Source organism: Hippocampus guttulatus, chromosome 18, assembly GCF_054856545.1.
Source record: "Hippocampus guttulatus isolate MCC_2025c chromosome 18, RoL_Hgut_1.0, whole genome shotgun sequence".
Taxonomy (NCBI): domain Eukaryota; kingdom Metazoa; phylum Chordata; class Actinopteri; order Syngnathiformes; family Syngnathidae; genus Hippocampus; species Hippocampus guttulatus.
Genome location: NC_141278.1, coordinates 4,205,001 through 4,221,070, shown reverse-complemented (window position 1 = coordinate 4,221,070; position 16,070 = coordinate 4,205,001). Strand labels below are relative to the sequence as shown.

Here is a 16,070-nt window from a genome sequence, read left to right as displayed (position 1 = left end):
TCGTTCCATTAGCGGGGTCAGAGCATGTTAAACCAACAGCTAATATCGCCGCGCATAGATCAATGGGAGTTTATGAGCTGCCTCTGTGTGCGTGTGCGAGACAATCCGTGCGGGTTGTACGATCGCTTAGCCTTGGCAGCCTGTTTAACGATAATTAATTACCCTCGCGCGTTGTGTTAGGAAGAGCTTTCCACATAGTTACCCCGAAGGTTGAATGCCCTAAAGGCGACATTTTACAGTTGTTTTGTTCACTGTTTAAAATGGTTCCCACGTGTTCGTAATGGGCTTTCGACAAATTATTGAAAGGATCAAAAATGTCAGCATAGCCCTTTAAAAAAAAAAAAAGGCAGTTTCAGGTACGGCTTTTGTTACCATGTGAATTGGGCGCAGTGCTAGGGGTTGCGAAGATGCGAACTGCTGCTCCTTGCCCCGGAGAGTCATGAAAAAGGCAGGGGCACATCACGACAGTCAAAGTAGCGATTTGTATTTTCACTCATGCGGGCAGCACTTCGTCAGCAAGGCCCTGGAAGGCACTTAGCAATTAATGTAACACAGTTTTCTGCTGCCTTTATTGAGCAAAGCGCATATTTTACATTAGAAAAGTCTCACGGCACTCCAACCAATCAAAAAATGCCACCCGGTTTGTATTTAATTTCTTTTTGACAAGAAGGAGCGCACATGTGGACAGGCACCGTTAGCGTCTCATGCTAGCCACTAGAGAAACACTCTTCACGAAAACAAAAAATGGGACGTGACCACACATGCTATATTTGATGACATTCACACACTCAGACAGCGTATCCTCTAAAGACCATAATGGGGAAAGCGCCGTCTGTGTTTTAGTGTACGTGCGTGTGTGTTTGTAAAGTCAAAATCCAGAGCAGAGACCAGACTGCTCAGAGTTTTATAAACTCTCAGGTCACAGATTATTGAAATAACAGAAGAAATGCATTGTCTGCGCCCCGCGTCTTGTGTTTCGCTATGCGACTAAAATACTCCCCAGCCGCTGAGGATAGTGATCATTTGTGTGAGTGTTTATTGTGTATGCTGAGCTAACTGCAGATAACTTTTTTTTTTGACCGGGGGGGGGGGCTCGAGTCATTTTACATTATTTGCATTCAATTTGGGAGTCGTATTGAAATTGCAAGATGGTTTTGCATGGGGATCTCTCAAAATGGCCGCTTCAGAGCTGTAACAGAAGACTTGAACACAGTCAAGTTTGTGTATCGATGCTGATTTCGGCGCATATCGGTCCGGTGGCCTTCCTATGTGTACATAATTGGAACAATGTTCAATGCGCTCAGCTCAGGGGAACCTTGTAACCACACCAACTAGCAAAGCGCTTTAGGGATGATTAATAATAGTTGGACTTGATCAAAGGCCAACCGGTGTGACCCCAAAACAGCAGTCTTACCGGAACAAGGTGTTAATTACACACGCCAAGCTTTGCGTCAGGATAAGACGGGAGAACAGAGCGAGGTAAAATTGACAGAACTGTGCGCGTGTGTGTGCGCGTGAGTGTCGGATTAATTGAGAGCGATGGATGAAAGATGGTATGATAAAGAGCGGGCGCATTCACAAAAGAAGTGTGACTGGGAAGAGAGCAATTTAGTAGTTGTTTGATTTGAAAGGTCTTGAAATTAGCTTATTTGTTTTGACGTCTATGGTGACACTTGATTTATTGACTCGGCTAAACGGATGCCCCTGGATGGGACTTGCATGTTTAGCGGAGGCGTCCAGTTGTGCGATACAAGAAGTTAGTTGGTTTTGTAAGAGATTGGTTGGTTAACTCATTCACTGCCGTGGGCGTCTACAGTCGTCAATTGGAACTCAACCGTTTACTGCCGCCAAGTATATATTTTTTCACCGATACGAAGAAGGGCTCACCCTGTGAAATTCAGGTTTGCTAACCGCTGTAATGACTACTTGACCCCTGCAGATGACGTCATTGCATCTGTCTTTATATTTGAGTTCAGCACAGCTTTTGAGTCGATGATTAAGTTAGCATCTTCACTTATCATGTGATTATGTGGGGGACGGAAATGCCAACACTTTGAAAGTCGGACATGTTTATTCACCTCAGACTTGAAAAGTGTTTGCGAATGTGTGATAAAGTATATATGAGTTTGGTCGACCGATTGATTTGTTTCATTTGATTGGGATGGTTTGGTTTGATTGTTTGGGTCGGCAGGGCCTTCCTTCCACAGGGCAACTACACTCCAACTTTTGTAACTTCTTCAGTTTTGTAACTCACCTCTCAAGAGTCTCAGCGAAACCTCTTGAGTTTCAAATGCCCAGGCTTGATGTAAAAAAAGCAAAGGAACTCGTTGCAGCGGGGAAGAGGTAATGACTCCTCTGGCATTATTTACTTGGAATCTGTTTGGCAGCGATTTCTAGTTGCAGAGGAGTTTGAGATCCATTCAGGTCGTAGCTTAAAAATACAGCTGCTGTCCCTCCACAGCCTCATCAATTAAAACTCCACAGTTGATCATTGACAATCCATAAGTCGCACCCACACTTGGCCAACGCTCGATCGGTGCTTAAAATGTAACCCGCCCCCTCCCCCTTCCCCAACCCCGCCCCCTCCCATCTACTCCTCCAGTAACCGTCCGTCGCTTGTGCCTGATTCCCATTACGGCTTGGCTTGGTTTCAGGAACGCATATGTTTTGTCTGTCTGGGCATGAAAGCATATGCGTTCATATACTACACTTTTATTAACTTTTTACTTCAAAGAGGGCTAACTTGAAGTGACAAGGCAACGAAGCCATGAAGTCCCATCACTCGGGCGTCACGTAATCACATGTGACAATGACGTCTAAATAACTGCTTTGTACTTTTTGAGTAACGCTGTTTTTTTTCCCCTCCGGGAAAACCTAGTTAACACTCACCCCAAGCGAGGACCAGAAGCAGGATGACGCCTGTCCGGAAGGGTATTCTGTGATCTCGAAACATCAGTGTCAAGTTTAACACCTGATATGCCCGCCTTGTTGGGTTGAAAGCAGTTGTTGCTCTCCGACATGCGTTAGAATTGTCACTCATTTGATGTAAAGCACCCTGAGCTGAAGTAGTATCTGTGTCCAAAAAAACATATCCCCAGATACTTGCCGATTTCTGGTGCTGTTTGTAAAATTCCAAAAGATGCCACAACATGGCGCCAGAGCCCTTTTAAACAGCGAAGCAGTGCATTGTGTCAACGAAGTTGTCTCGACTGCGCCTTATGTTTTGAGGAGTTCAGTTTAGCCTGGGTTGTTAGCGGTAAGGGAGTCCCAAATCATTTATTGTAAGCGTAATGCGGGATGAGCTAGCCGACCGATATTGGGGAAAATGACATCGCGTTCATTGGTTCGATAGCAACAGAACTAGATTGATGACAAAGGACACCAAAATTGGTCTGGTTACTGTCGCGTTCAGAACATCGCAAGATTTAAATAAAAGAAAAAAAACATTTTGTTTTTCCATTCTTGAATTTTCTGCATCCTACATTTTACTTCATGGTGGCATATTTTTTATGATTATTATTATTTTTTTTAATCACGTCTTATAAATCCGATACGCCAAATCGTCACATTTTTCTTCAGTTTGGTTCCTTTGTCATCAATTTGGGAAGTTGTAACACTCATGTCAGCGTATCCCCGAGCGGCCGTCTCCGGGTCATTATCATCAATTTTAGATAATAGTCCCCGGCTAATTCACGATGATGGAAACGATTAAGCGTCACATTCATCCTACCTGTCATATCGCGGGGGCCGCTTAGCGTTGTTTTTCTCGGAGGTGGGGTGGGGTAATTGTAGCGAGTTAGCAGTTGCTGATACGCAGTGAAGTCAGTACGTTGTGGCGGCTCGCACCTAATTGTACTTGATAGTAATGGTTCCAGCCTGTGCATACAGCCTCGAGTACGCGGTGGCTGTGGAGCGGAGCTGCTAAATCGGCGCAATCCAGCTCCAATTCGGAACCCCGCACGTCATTTTGTAGCGACGCAGAGCTACAATAACATTTTTCGTTTACCATTTAGGTTTTATTGATTGATTTCTTTTGAGGATTTTTCAATGCCTCCCTATACACGGTACGTTAAATGGATTGACCAAACGGCGACACAATAGGATAAAAGAGAAGCAGATTTTTTTTTTTGGGCACTTTGACTTACTGTCAGATAACAGCACACCTTCTTCCACAAGCATAGAAAAGTGATTCCGAAGTGCTTCATCTCCAAATTTACAGAGCAGGAGTGTTAAATCTGTTGAATGCTAGTTTGATTTGTAATTGTATTTTCCCCCTATCTCTAATATTTACTGTATTTAGGACTTTATTTTTCCATTTTCAATTGCCTGAGGATCCCTACTTTCAACTGTTTTTTTTTTTTTAATGTTTGGTATCAGCATGAATTTAAACAGGCTAGTCCTTCCAGTTCAGTGTGTGAAAATCAGCAATAAATATAGTTTGTATACTCCAGAATTGTATCTCTACAGTCAGTCAGAGTGATTTATAACGCAGCATCATGGCGAAACAGTGGTTAGTCTGCCTCTTAGTTTCGAGGTTCTGGATTTAAATCTTGGCTCGCTTGCCCGGGCTTTTCTCCCCGTCCAGCGGCTTGCTTCCCGCATTCCAAAAAAACATGCTTGTCATGTTATCTGAAGAGCAAATTGTTCAGAGATGTGAATGGTTGTTTGTATTTGCGATTGAACGGCAAACTGTCCCCACTGCCTCTTGCCAAAAGCGATCTGGGATCGCTTAATGAGGACTCGGGGTATGGAATATACCTCAATGTACATATGGGGCTATACATGTACTTGGGCATAAATGCAGCTTCCTGTAATTGGCATGCCACGGCGACAAATGAGTTCGGATGACATTTCGCAATTTTAGCGCCCTCATATGAACGGACGTCTGTCGCCTGGCAGATGGAAACACAGTTTGGCCACTCGCGAGGTCCTTTGAGTCGGGACTTTTTGCGTCATCGCTTCACCACAACGATGTCGTTTTCCACTTTGTGTGTGTGTGTGTGCGTGTGTGTGTGTGCATGATGAATTCTGACTTGGGTGTGGTGAGCATCAGATGAGATTTTCCTCTGCTCCCCGCACTCTATCTTGGACAGACAGACAGACAGACACACACACACACACACACACACACACACACACACACACACACACACACACACACACACACACGCGCGCGCGCACGCGCGCAGTGAGTTTGTGCCAGGGTTGGTTGAGGCGTGGGCCCTGGCAGACATGAATTACTTTATTTTAATAGTTGCGTGGCAAAGAAAGAGAAGGAAAACTGTTCCCTAAAGAACACAGTCTTTTTTTTTTTTTGTCCGCAGCTCTCTTTCTGATTCCATTAAGCCATTTTGCAAAACAAGCGTATTGCTCGTGAGAAATAATTTGACCTGCAGTCTATTCTGAGGCGCTCACTATGTCTTCTCTGTGTTGTTTCTGTTGTAACCTGCAGACAAATTAGCTTAGGATACAACTGAGTGCAAGGCAGAGTGCTGTTTTTACTTAGTTGCAAAAATATCATTGATATAATTGGTCAAATGTCACTCTGACATTTGTCAGAGTACCAAGCTTTCGGTAGGTATCTTGATTTATATTGGATGATTTTCTTCTACTGTACTGATCATCATGCAATTGCTGATTTTTAAAAATACCACCTTGATGTCGTATTTGAAGTGACTTCTGTTCGAGAGAGAGCTTGATTTCGAAGTACGTTTCTTGGTTCTCCCCCACCCTTTGTGCACATGTAGTCCACAACTTGAAGTAACGCAGCGCGCTTTCTCCATCTTCTTAGCGATGGTGAGGAAGAAGAATCCCCCTATCCGCAGTGTGGGAGGTGAGGAGGAGGAGGAGGAAGAGGGGAGGAGGCCGGCGGGCGAGGAGGAGGAGGATGGCGAGGAAGACGAGGGGCGCGTGGGAGCCGAGGCCGACCGAATAAGCCGCCCCTCCGAGCCCGAGGAGCGACTCCGGGGTGATGAGGAGCCCGACGAGGAGGAGGAGGAGGAGGAAGGAGAAAGTGAGTGCATTTCCTCGTCTCTCTCGCCCTCATCCGTTGGCAACGAGGAGCGAGGTGGGAGGAGGGGAGGAGGGGGCGGAGGCGGAGGCGGAGGTCGGCCGTCGCAAGGAGGACCCGTGTCGCAACCCGAAGACAAAGTGGCCAAAGGCGAGCCCCGCGGTTCGGACGGCAGGGCGGAGTCGGCCCCGGACACGCCGCCGCTCTCCTCCAGCCCCTCCCCCAAGCTGCAGGACTTCAAGTGCAACGTGTGCGGTTACGGTTACTACGGCAACGACCCCGCCGACCTGGTGAAGCACTTTAGGAAGTATCACCTCGGCCTGCACAACCGCACACGGCAGGACGCTGCCCTCGACACACACATCCTGGCTCTCCACAACATGGCGCCCCCCCACACACCTCTAGGTAACTCCTAGCTTGGCTTGTTTTGCACCCTCTTTGTGTGAAGGGCTCGTAAAAGGCACAAAGTAGCAAGTAAAACAGTGTGTCTGTGGGGTTTGTCAAAGGGCAGTTCATTGAAAAGCAAAAAAAAACAGCTTCTTTCACGCCCGCCTTTCCGCCACATCAGAGGCATCACCGGCTGTGCCTTCATTTCTTCGCCTGCGACTTTCAGGCCGGCAGAACTCACAGAAACGTGTTCACACACCTGCTCATCCCTCGCACAATTTCCCAAGCATTCAGGGCAAAAATTCGACGTGGTCTTATCTAACAAGCCCTAGAAATGGAAACTCTCAAAAAAAAAAGGAAATGTTCACCCGCCGCAGACGCTGCACCAGATAATGAGAATGCGTATTGCTTAAAAGTGGCCTTTTTATATATGTTTTGTTTTTCTACGAAGTTGAGTTTTTTTGTTCCTCCTATGAAATTGCATCGAGGATATGTTTCAGAGTGACTGTTCGCTGTGACTTTTTTTTTTTTTTTGCGAAGACTGTCTTATGATCTGATGAGAATTTGCTGGGAAATTATACTCAATGTAGCTCACTCACCGCGACCCTGACATTAAGCCCCCTCACACCGCCATTTTGGCGGATACAATCGTTATTTCACGCAAATGGCCACGGGCAGTGACTCTCGGCTGTCGTCCCCGCCATTTTCTTGTGCGCTTCAGGTGGCGCTCCGGCCACATTGAGCCTCTGATACGCGAGAGGCGAACAAAATCACGGGTCCATTTCTTTCTCCTTAATTGTACATTTTGGTGTGATTGTGAAGTTTTATTTTGTTCTAATCATCTCTTCTCTATTTGTGTGTCGTTGAACCTGCAACCTTTGATGTATTTTGATGGTTGTAGAAACGGTTTCATTTCAATGTCAGGTTGCTTGTAAAAAAACCCAAAAAACAACATATTGAAGTGTGGTATTTAAAGGCATGACATTTAACGTGAAGCAACATTAATCGAACCGCTTTATGGCTTTTTTTTTTTTTTTTTTTTGCTCCTGACCATCCGAGTCCCACAACCTTTGCAGTTCTGACTAGTCCGTCCACCCTTGTGTGTGCTCTCAGTCATGCAGGTAGGAGAAGGGCATAGGAACCAAACCAAAGAGTCTGGCATGAGCAGGCCGGAGCTCCACCATCAGCAACAAAGGACAGTGATGATGAACGGCACTTATGACATCCAGGTGAGGAGCAACATTGATGTGATTGGAACGTAACAGCGTAACCTTGACTTGCGACTTCCTGCAGCGGTGTTGGAACCCGAATTTGGGATGAATCGGAATAAGCAATCGCTAACTTCTGCGAATCAAATATCCTTCCGTCCACTCTTGTGTTTTCTTCATGGTTTTTTTTCTTTTTATTGAACATTCTACCAAACATTTTAGATTGACAGCGATCACGTCCATCCCCTTGCCCTAATGCATGTATTTCTAAGTTTTATATCTTAACGTAAAAGTCATCTCTCTCGGGGGGTCAAGGAGAGCGAGCGTTAAGTGTATCTGAACGGTCGAGTTTTGCCTTCAAGGATTTCGCCAGATGAGGAAAAAAACGGCAATGAAAGGAGTCTCTATTATCTTATTCCCTCGTTCTTTCTTTCTCACTCTCTTTCCCGCGTGCGTTTGGAAAGTTCCGTGCTGTCATTTTGCTAAGATGGGATTCCCGGTGAGCCAGTGCGATTTTAGCGAGGTGGGGGATGATAGCGATAGGGGGAAAAAATGTCAAGATGAAGGGTTCCTTCGCAACACTGCAGCTGTCACACATGCAATGCAGCTTTTGCTTTTTTTTTTTTTTTTAAATCTGCTGCCAAACTTTTCAATTTTCATTTCATCCATCTGTAGTGCCCCCCCCCCCCCCCACCTTGTCCCGCCTTGTGACTTTCAACGTTATCCCTCTTGACAAAGATTTGTATTTGGGATGTCATTAATTGATCACTTTGTTTGCTGTCTCAAGAAGTCCAAAAACAGCTCGCACTCTTCCAAATTTTCTGTTGAATAAATCGCCTTTTGGGGGTGCGGAAGCCCTCAAAATGTGTGAAAACGCACCAATTTCGGCCATCCTGATACAAATATTTGATAGTTCCCCCACAGGACCCGCTCGATATCGACCCATGAAAAGTTTGCCACCTTTTATCAATGAATGCAACAAATTTTTCTCAGGATCCCTGTCTGAAATGAGGAAGTCTGCCATTTTGGTTTGAAGCAGACATTGGGGCCAAGTTACAGGGCTCATCCAAATTACAGGTATCATATATATTTTAACGGTCCTCAACTGCGCCGACATCGAGCTCAACCGGTATCGTGGCCCCTGTCGGAAAAAGAGAGCCCCAGAGACACTTGCTTGTTTGTCGCTCCTGTTTACCGTCATTCCACCGCCAATGCCGAGCTCAATTTTGCTGCGTAACTAAAGACGTTTTGTTCGCAAACATCAAAGAAAGTCATTCCTCCTGGCCGATGGCCATGCACGAACGCATGATGTCATGTTTCTGGTTTTAAATTCAAAATTCGAGCAGCCACATCTGGATTTTTCCAAAAGGATTTCTTTTGCATTGACAAACTGCCGCCGCCGGACCGCCTACCGTCCGCATGAGACCGCAGATCTGCTCGCAGATAAATCCACGTCGTACGGTAGTAATGTCATTGTAAGCCCCTGCGCTCCCGATCTAGCCAGCAACAGCACATTATAATCACCTACAGTCTACGGGGCCAGCCTAATAAAAAACAGATGTGCGTCAGGTTTCTTTGCCTCGCAGCCGTGGCCTCATCCCGTGGAAACTTGCCCTGGAATATATGTTTGGGGGTTTGCTTAGTTTAAGTTGCAGCAGCATTTAATTGCACGTGCATAAAGAGAGTACGCACTCGAGTGCTAAGGGGCCTTTTTTTTCTTTGTAGCGGCCCCCGTTGTGTTTGGATCATGACACGCATCCTCAGTCGAGCTGCCACATCAAATCTCTGTCATGCCGATTCACCGGGATGATGTGGGAATCCATATGATGGCGGGGTGGAACAAAAAGAGGCCGAGAAATGGAAATTCAACTGTTGTTGATGACCAGAACTTAACTCATTCAGTACCAGCCAATTCTGGACCAAGTCTGAAAAGACGTTTAAAAACGTCTTTGGGAGTGAATGAGTTAATTGGAGAGCGTTTCTTTCCCCACGAAAAGCCGCACCCTCGAAACACAGATTGCCCCATCGCAGCACGGAACACGGGTCCGGCGCTTTGCCCGTCGTGCTCCGTTGAATCGATTGGACAGCGCTGAACATGTTAGACCGGGGTTTCCCCAACGTTAATGCCTCGCAAATGAGTTTCGTTTCTACTCCGGACTGAAAGAAATATTTGCATTCAACAGGTGACGTTGGGTGGCACGCTTATCGGAATCGGCCGCAAGACCTCCGATTGCCAGGGCAACACAAAGTACTTTCGCTGCAAATTCTGCAACTTCACCTACATGGGCAGCAATTCAGTGGAACTGGAGCAGCACTTCCTGTCCTCTCATCCCAACAAAGCCAAGACCCCGCCAGCCACGCCCCTCTCCAACAACGACGGCCAGAGCAAAGGGAGGAGTCCGATACTGGATGGGGCGGAGCGAGTGGCGGTCAGAGCAGAGGACGACTCCCTGGTAGGGTATTCCATCCCCATCCGGCCGGATTCGTTTGGCTGGCCGGCGGAGGGGGCGCGGGCGTACTACTGGTGCAAGTTCTGCAGCTGGAGCTGCGAGTGGTCCGGAGGCTCAGCCAAGCTTTTAGAACACTATGAGCAACGGCACAAGATGAACATGGCAAGCCCTAACGACTCCAGAAGGGAAGGCGAAAGAGACCACATTTTGTCCAAAAGTCGCAAGGATTTGTCATCCGGTGCCCACCAAGGTAATTTTAGTGACATGAAACCTAATGAACTGCCCGGCCGTTCAGAATGGGGTTTGATTGAAGTCAACAAAGTTCCTGCATCAACTCAAAGGGAATCAATATTCTAAAATTGTCCCGTCGATTTCCCGAATCCTACTTGAATCTAATCACGGTCTGGCGGAATATCTACCCCGAGGGATTATTTTGTGACCCTTCTGTCTCGGCGTTCTGCCGTCAGCATCGTGCCCTTAAAAACATCCCGGTGTTCTCGTCCTGCCAACTCGATGACCTTTTTTTTTTTTTTTTTTGCCTAACGCCGCATCTGTCCCCGATTCCCAGGAGACCCCAACAGCGGCGACGCTGATGCCGTGGTCACCAGCTACAACTGCCAGCTGTGCGACTTCCGCTACTCCATGGCGCACGCCGCCGACGTGATCGTGGTCGCTCCCTTGCTGCTGCATTACCAGCACAACCACTCCATCCACCGATGCTGCATCCAGCACTGCATGTATTGTCCGCAGGGCCTCTGTCAGCCGCACAAGCACCTGGGGGAGGTGAGGTTTTGGATTTCATTGGTTCTCATTGGTGGTGGGTCTGGCAAATAATTTTAAGATTTCTTACATATGGGGGCCGGCATACAAAAAAACACAATTTGGTGAAGCAGACTGCTCAACACATCATCAATATTGAGGATAAAATGTTCAAAAAAAGAATTCCCGTGGCATTATGGTTGCACTCGGTAACCATTTTATTATCGGCTTTAGGATTATGAGAGGGACCACGGCAATGGAAATTTTGCCTCGTCAGGGTTCCCTGTACCAGAAAAGTTTGAGAACCACCAGTTTACTTCATGAAGTTAAACGGACGCCTCCATCTTTCTTTGTGTCCAGGCAGCAACGTTGTGTATAGTATCATTAGGATAATGATGCACATATCCCTGCGAGGTCTTTGATTTTCCCTGCCTAGATGAAAAACAGAACCCAGCAGGGGTTTTCTAAATACTTAATGGAGCTTGCGTCATCCTTGGTTTATTTTTTCCCCCTCCCTGAATAGGTGTCCCACCCCTTTGCATGCCGGAAACCCACCTGTCCAAAATGTTGCGCCAAATTCCCCGCGTCCACCAAACTGCACGACGCGGGCGGCTCCACGCCTCCTCCTCATCCCAGAAGTGACCCGAGTGTGACGTCAGCTTCTACTGTTCACCCCTCACACCCCGTTGCCTCGCAAGGTAATTCATTTGGATCGCCAGGAAGGGCTTAAAGTAAAATGCGATTACACAGAATGAAAGAGGACAAGTTAAGAACAGAGATTTGTGTCTCGATAGTTTATAGATAATGAGTTGGACCATTAATTCATCACCAGCAGTGGAACTATATCTACACTACTATAGAGCAGAAAATGATACACTTACTGATGGAAAGCTGAAAATGACACCAGGAATACTATCGGCATGAATAAGAATGCATAAATATGCTACGGCGTTTATTCGATGTAAATGTGAACAGCTGCAAGAATGATCAGCGGCATCCGATGTAGCGAGAAATCAAAGGAATATTATCGTGCCTTCTCAGGCGTCACCCACCTGTGCGACCAGTGCGCCTTCGCCACCGCCGACATCGATGTGCTACTGCAGCACTACGATGGCTGCCACAGCCTGATCAACCTGAAGGGGGCACCGGCGCACGTGAAGGCCGAGGAACAAGATGGGGGCGGCGGCGGGCCGGACAAGGAGGCAGGCCAGGAGTACTCTTGCACCAAGTGTCACTTCATCACCGAAGTGGAGGAGGAGATCTTCAGACACTACAGGTCGGCGCATGTCGTCGTGTCGGATGTGTTTGAAGTGCTTTGAATCAGTCAAGAAATTTAACGTGACTTATGTTCAAATACCCAAGGTTCCTAAAACCACAACTTCAATGCTAATTCATAGCATGTCAATGGTGTTTTCCATTATATGTTAGCATTAGGCTAGTGGGACATTCTGGAGGCAACGTTGTTTGTCAATACATTATCGCTTTGTTTTATGTTTAGTTTGACGGTGAACTTAACTGGGATTGGTATTGAACAGCATGACGACTCTTTATTGATGAATTATCAGTATTTTACCGCAAGTGCTGCCATTTTTTTATTCAAATATTGTTTTCTCTGTTGTTTCTGCGCAGGCGTGTCCACGCGTGCTGTCGCTGTCGCCACTGCGACTTCACGGCGGCCGATTCGTCTGCGCTCCTCGACCATTTCAACTCGGCCCACTGTCACGACGCCTCGCTGTCGGTAACCGCGCTGACACCGTCCCTGACGCCGTCGGCCAACGGCTGCTCGGCGCCCTCGACCTTGGCCATCAAGGAGGAGAGTAAGGGGGATCTTCGACTCCTCTACTCGCTGGCGCCGCCCGAGGGACGCCTGGCCGAGGGGGGCCGGGAGGAGATCGTCAAGAGCGAGGGCGGCGAGGAGAAAGAGAGGGAGCGCGAGAAAGGCTGGGTCCTCGGGGAGACGAGAGGCGGCGAGCAGGCCCACGGTCTTCTGTGGGTGCCCAAGGAGCGCGTGGGACCCGACCCCTCCTTGTTCCCCTCACCGCTGTCCGTGGCGTTCGTTTCCGCCAACCACGAGTCCTCGCAGCAGAAGCGGGCCAGCGGCGTGGCCTCGCCCGGCATGGTCTACCTTGGAGATACCAAGTCGTTTTTGGGAGACGCTAAGCTGTACGGTGGCGGGGGGCGGCCGGGCGGAGGTGCCGCACCCAGCGGAGGGGAGAAAATGAGCCAGATGACGTCCCAGCAATACACAAGCGGAGGAGGGAGTGGAGGAGTTCATGAAGTGAAAGGAGGAGCTGCTAAAGAGGAGTCCCAGTCGCTGCTGCGGGTAAGGTGGAACACGTCCACACAACACTTGCCTCCTTTTACCCTCCTGTCAATCATTTCACCCTTCCTCTTTTCTGCCATTCCCACTTAAATCAGTTCGCTTTATTATATATATCAAATTTTGGTGGATTATTTTCTTATCACATCTTTATTAGCATTTTATTTGAATTCAAATACTTTTGCGAAAGGGCTGAATTACTTGTGTGCACTCACATAAACAGATCCATACATTTTATGTATACCTTTTTAATATTAACATTTGTGTGAGTGACAAAAATACGGTTCCTTTTCCAAAGAGCAACATTTGCTTCCTTTCATCAGTTTAACTTGGGACTGAGAACAACAATGCCACACAGTCGCCTTAGTGACGACGTGAAGGCAAACTTTGACAGTTCCCATGGTAACCCGCCCGTCAAGTTCCACTTTTCCGTGGTTGGGAGTTTGGGAAGGTGGGGGGGGGCGGCGACGACTCTTAATTCATAAGTGATGTCATAGAGTGGCAGTAGTGAGATTGTGGTCTTCTGCAGTCTCAGAGCTTATTGGCAATGATCACATGAAAACAGCACAGGCCCACACGTATTTAGTGCGTGTGGGCGGTGACAGAGAGTAATTGCACGCCCGCGCGTCCATCGAAGTGGCAAAACTTGAGCTCATGCGGTGCCTGAGAACATATCGCTGTGTATGAATCCACTGTACCGGCCTGCTTATTATGAAGTGTGTGTGTGTGTGTGTGTGTGTGTGTGTGTGTGTGTGTGCGCGCGCGCGCACGCACGCACATGATGTGTTGGCAACCACTTGGCAGACAGGCAGGGTGTGTCGGCAAGGAGTTTTACTCATTTTCTCGGGTGGGGCATTAAGAAAAGGAAAGAACATTTAGATGAGAAGCAACGAGGCGAGTCGTTAAGAGAAAAATTAACCCATTCAGAGTGAACTCCGTGACCTAGTTTCCATCTTGATCACAGTGGAACGTTCAAACCGCCACCAAAGTGCTCCAATTTGGGGTTCAATGAGCAGAACCGTGCCTAAAATGTTCAACCAGTTCGCAGTTGAAACATTCGTGTGAAATCGGCCCCGTGAGCTTTTGTTTGATGGGAGCCAAAGAACAGGAAACGGAGCTAATTGCACGGGGAAGTGTCTGGTTGTACTGACAAATCATTTGCATACTTAGTGACAGTAGGCAAACATGAAACTATGTCTTCATTCGTGTCTCCGGTTAACTGGAGCCTCTCCCAGCCGACTTCGGTCTGCCGCCAATCGCGCTGCACCTCCAGACAAATGACCAGTCACGGTCACAACTCTAGACAGTGCAGAGTTTCGCCGATCGTCCGTCCGGATCATTCTTTGCATCTTTTTAGAAGTTTGACCACTTTGCTTTCCCTGGCCCATAAGACGCCGCAGTTTCTGGTGGCACATATTTCATCCCGCAGTTTAATGTCATGCCCAGTGCTTTGACATTCTATCGCGATTGTATTACACGTGTTAAAAATGTGAATTTAAACATCTTGGAAGATTTTGAGAGTGGTGACAGTTTGAGGCTGGAATGAATTAGGTCACTCAGGCGGCAAATCTACCCATTTTTAAATCTATTCTTAAATCCAAATCAACTGTGACATTTAATATGGAGATCAAATAATAGAACCCACTCAGTATGAGGCGCAGCCTTTTGACCTCATTGCAAACCAAAATAGTAAACACATTTCACGACCGTTCCTTGGGTGTCAAACAACCTTTTTCATAAAACGCGCATTGTAGTCGAATCTCTCGAACCCACATGGAGGGACATCTCAAATCTGTACTTTATCACGGTGGTTCCTTGTAACCGTTTCCAATAAAATGGCCGCCATCTACGGTGTATAACACAGCCTGATCATTTATAGATGTAAAAAACATGGACATGTAATACCGTCTAAACACGTCAATTACAAATACGTGTTAACAGGATGAAGGGGAAAAAAAAAAGGATTTTAGAAGACATGAAACAAACAACTCCAGTGTTCCTACTTGGTCTCTGAAAACATTCCGTCAGCAAATGTTACGCGCCATAGACGACAAAGCCAACTGTCAATCACTTTAGGATGTGCCGCACCCCAAAGCCATTGACAATCATCTTTCAATCTGTTGGCTTTGAACTCTGCTATGATTTTGTGGCCATTACGGATGATTGTCGAAATCGTCGACTTTACCAATTCGTCAGAGACTCCCTTTCAAAAGTGAGAGACAATTTCAGCCTTCCCAGGCAGCGATATTAGCTTCCGTTTTATTACCACACACCTTTTCGGACCTCCAGAAGTACAACAATGTACAAGTCGATCTGTAGCGTTGCTAAGCAACAGAGGGGAATTCCACACTGTGCATTTTGTTCATAAGTGAGGTGACGGGCGGCAATTAGTTTCCCACGGTTCGTTGTCACGAAGGCCTTTTCGCTATTTTTGTGGGAAAAACGAAGGCGTCATCGTGAATGTGACCTTATAAAGGTGTTTGTTGTATGCAGAATCGGCAAATGGAAATGAATGTCGTGAAATCTGGACTTTGAAACGTGAACGTCATAAGGGTGAAAACGTCAACAGCGTACGTTGACACGAGATTCGACTGTATTTTGTTTTCCTGCGCGATACGTTGGCAAGCACAAACACTGTGCGAACATGACCAATTCCTGTAAATCTTGCCGTAAGCGATCATACTTTATTGCTTTATCTTCAATGCAATATTTACCCTGTGTTTCCATGGCATATACATACACACACACGCACACATACCCATACACACAAGTTCACTTTACGCCACATACGCATGCCTGCAGAGCTGCCGTTGACTCATCATTTTGACTCATCGTCGTCGGGCAGGGCAAAGGACTGGCATGAATATTGCATCATTTGAGGTTCTTTTTTTTTTTTTTGACTCTGCTCAAACCTCCCCCAAAATAATATAAATCAC

The 16,070-nt window shown here is 47.0% G+C and overlaps 1 protein-coding gene across 8 annotated transcripts in view; it reads left to right on the top strand.

Moving 5' to 3' along the window:
• The window catches only part of trps1 (trichorhinophalangeal syndrome I), a 144,481-nt gene that overhangs the window by 95,632 nt on the left and 32,779 nt on the right, over positions 1–16,070 (top strand). For 7 of the 8 annotated variants that reach the window (XM_086136942.1, XM_086136941.1, XM_086136945.1 and 4 more), the window contains 7 exons: positions 5,792–6,415; positions 7,511–7,626; positions 9,789–10,305; positions 10,624–10,838; positions 11,338–11,512; positions 11,856–12,090; positions 12,444–13,137. In XM_086136942.1, the coding sequence (XP_085993068.1) occupies positions 5,792–6,415; positions 7,511–7,626; positions 9,789–10,305; positions 10,624–10,838; positions 11,338–11,512; positions 11,856–12,090; positions 12,444–13,137 (2,576 nt within the window). The remainder of the gene's footprint in view (positions 1–5,791; positions 6,416–7,510; positions 7,627–9,788; positions 10,306–10,623; positions 10,839–11,337; positions 11,513–11,855; positions 12,091–12,443; positions 13,138–16,070) is intronic. The other variant, XM_086136946.1, reaches the window with a different exon arrangement.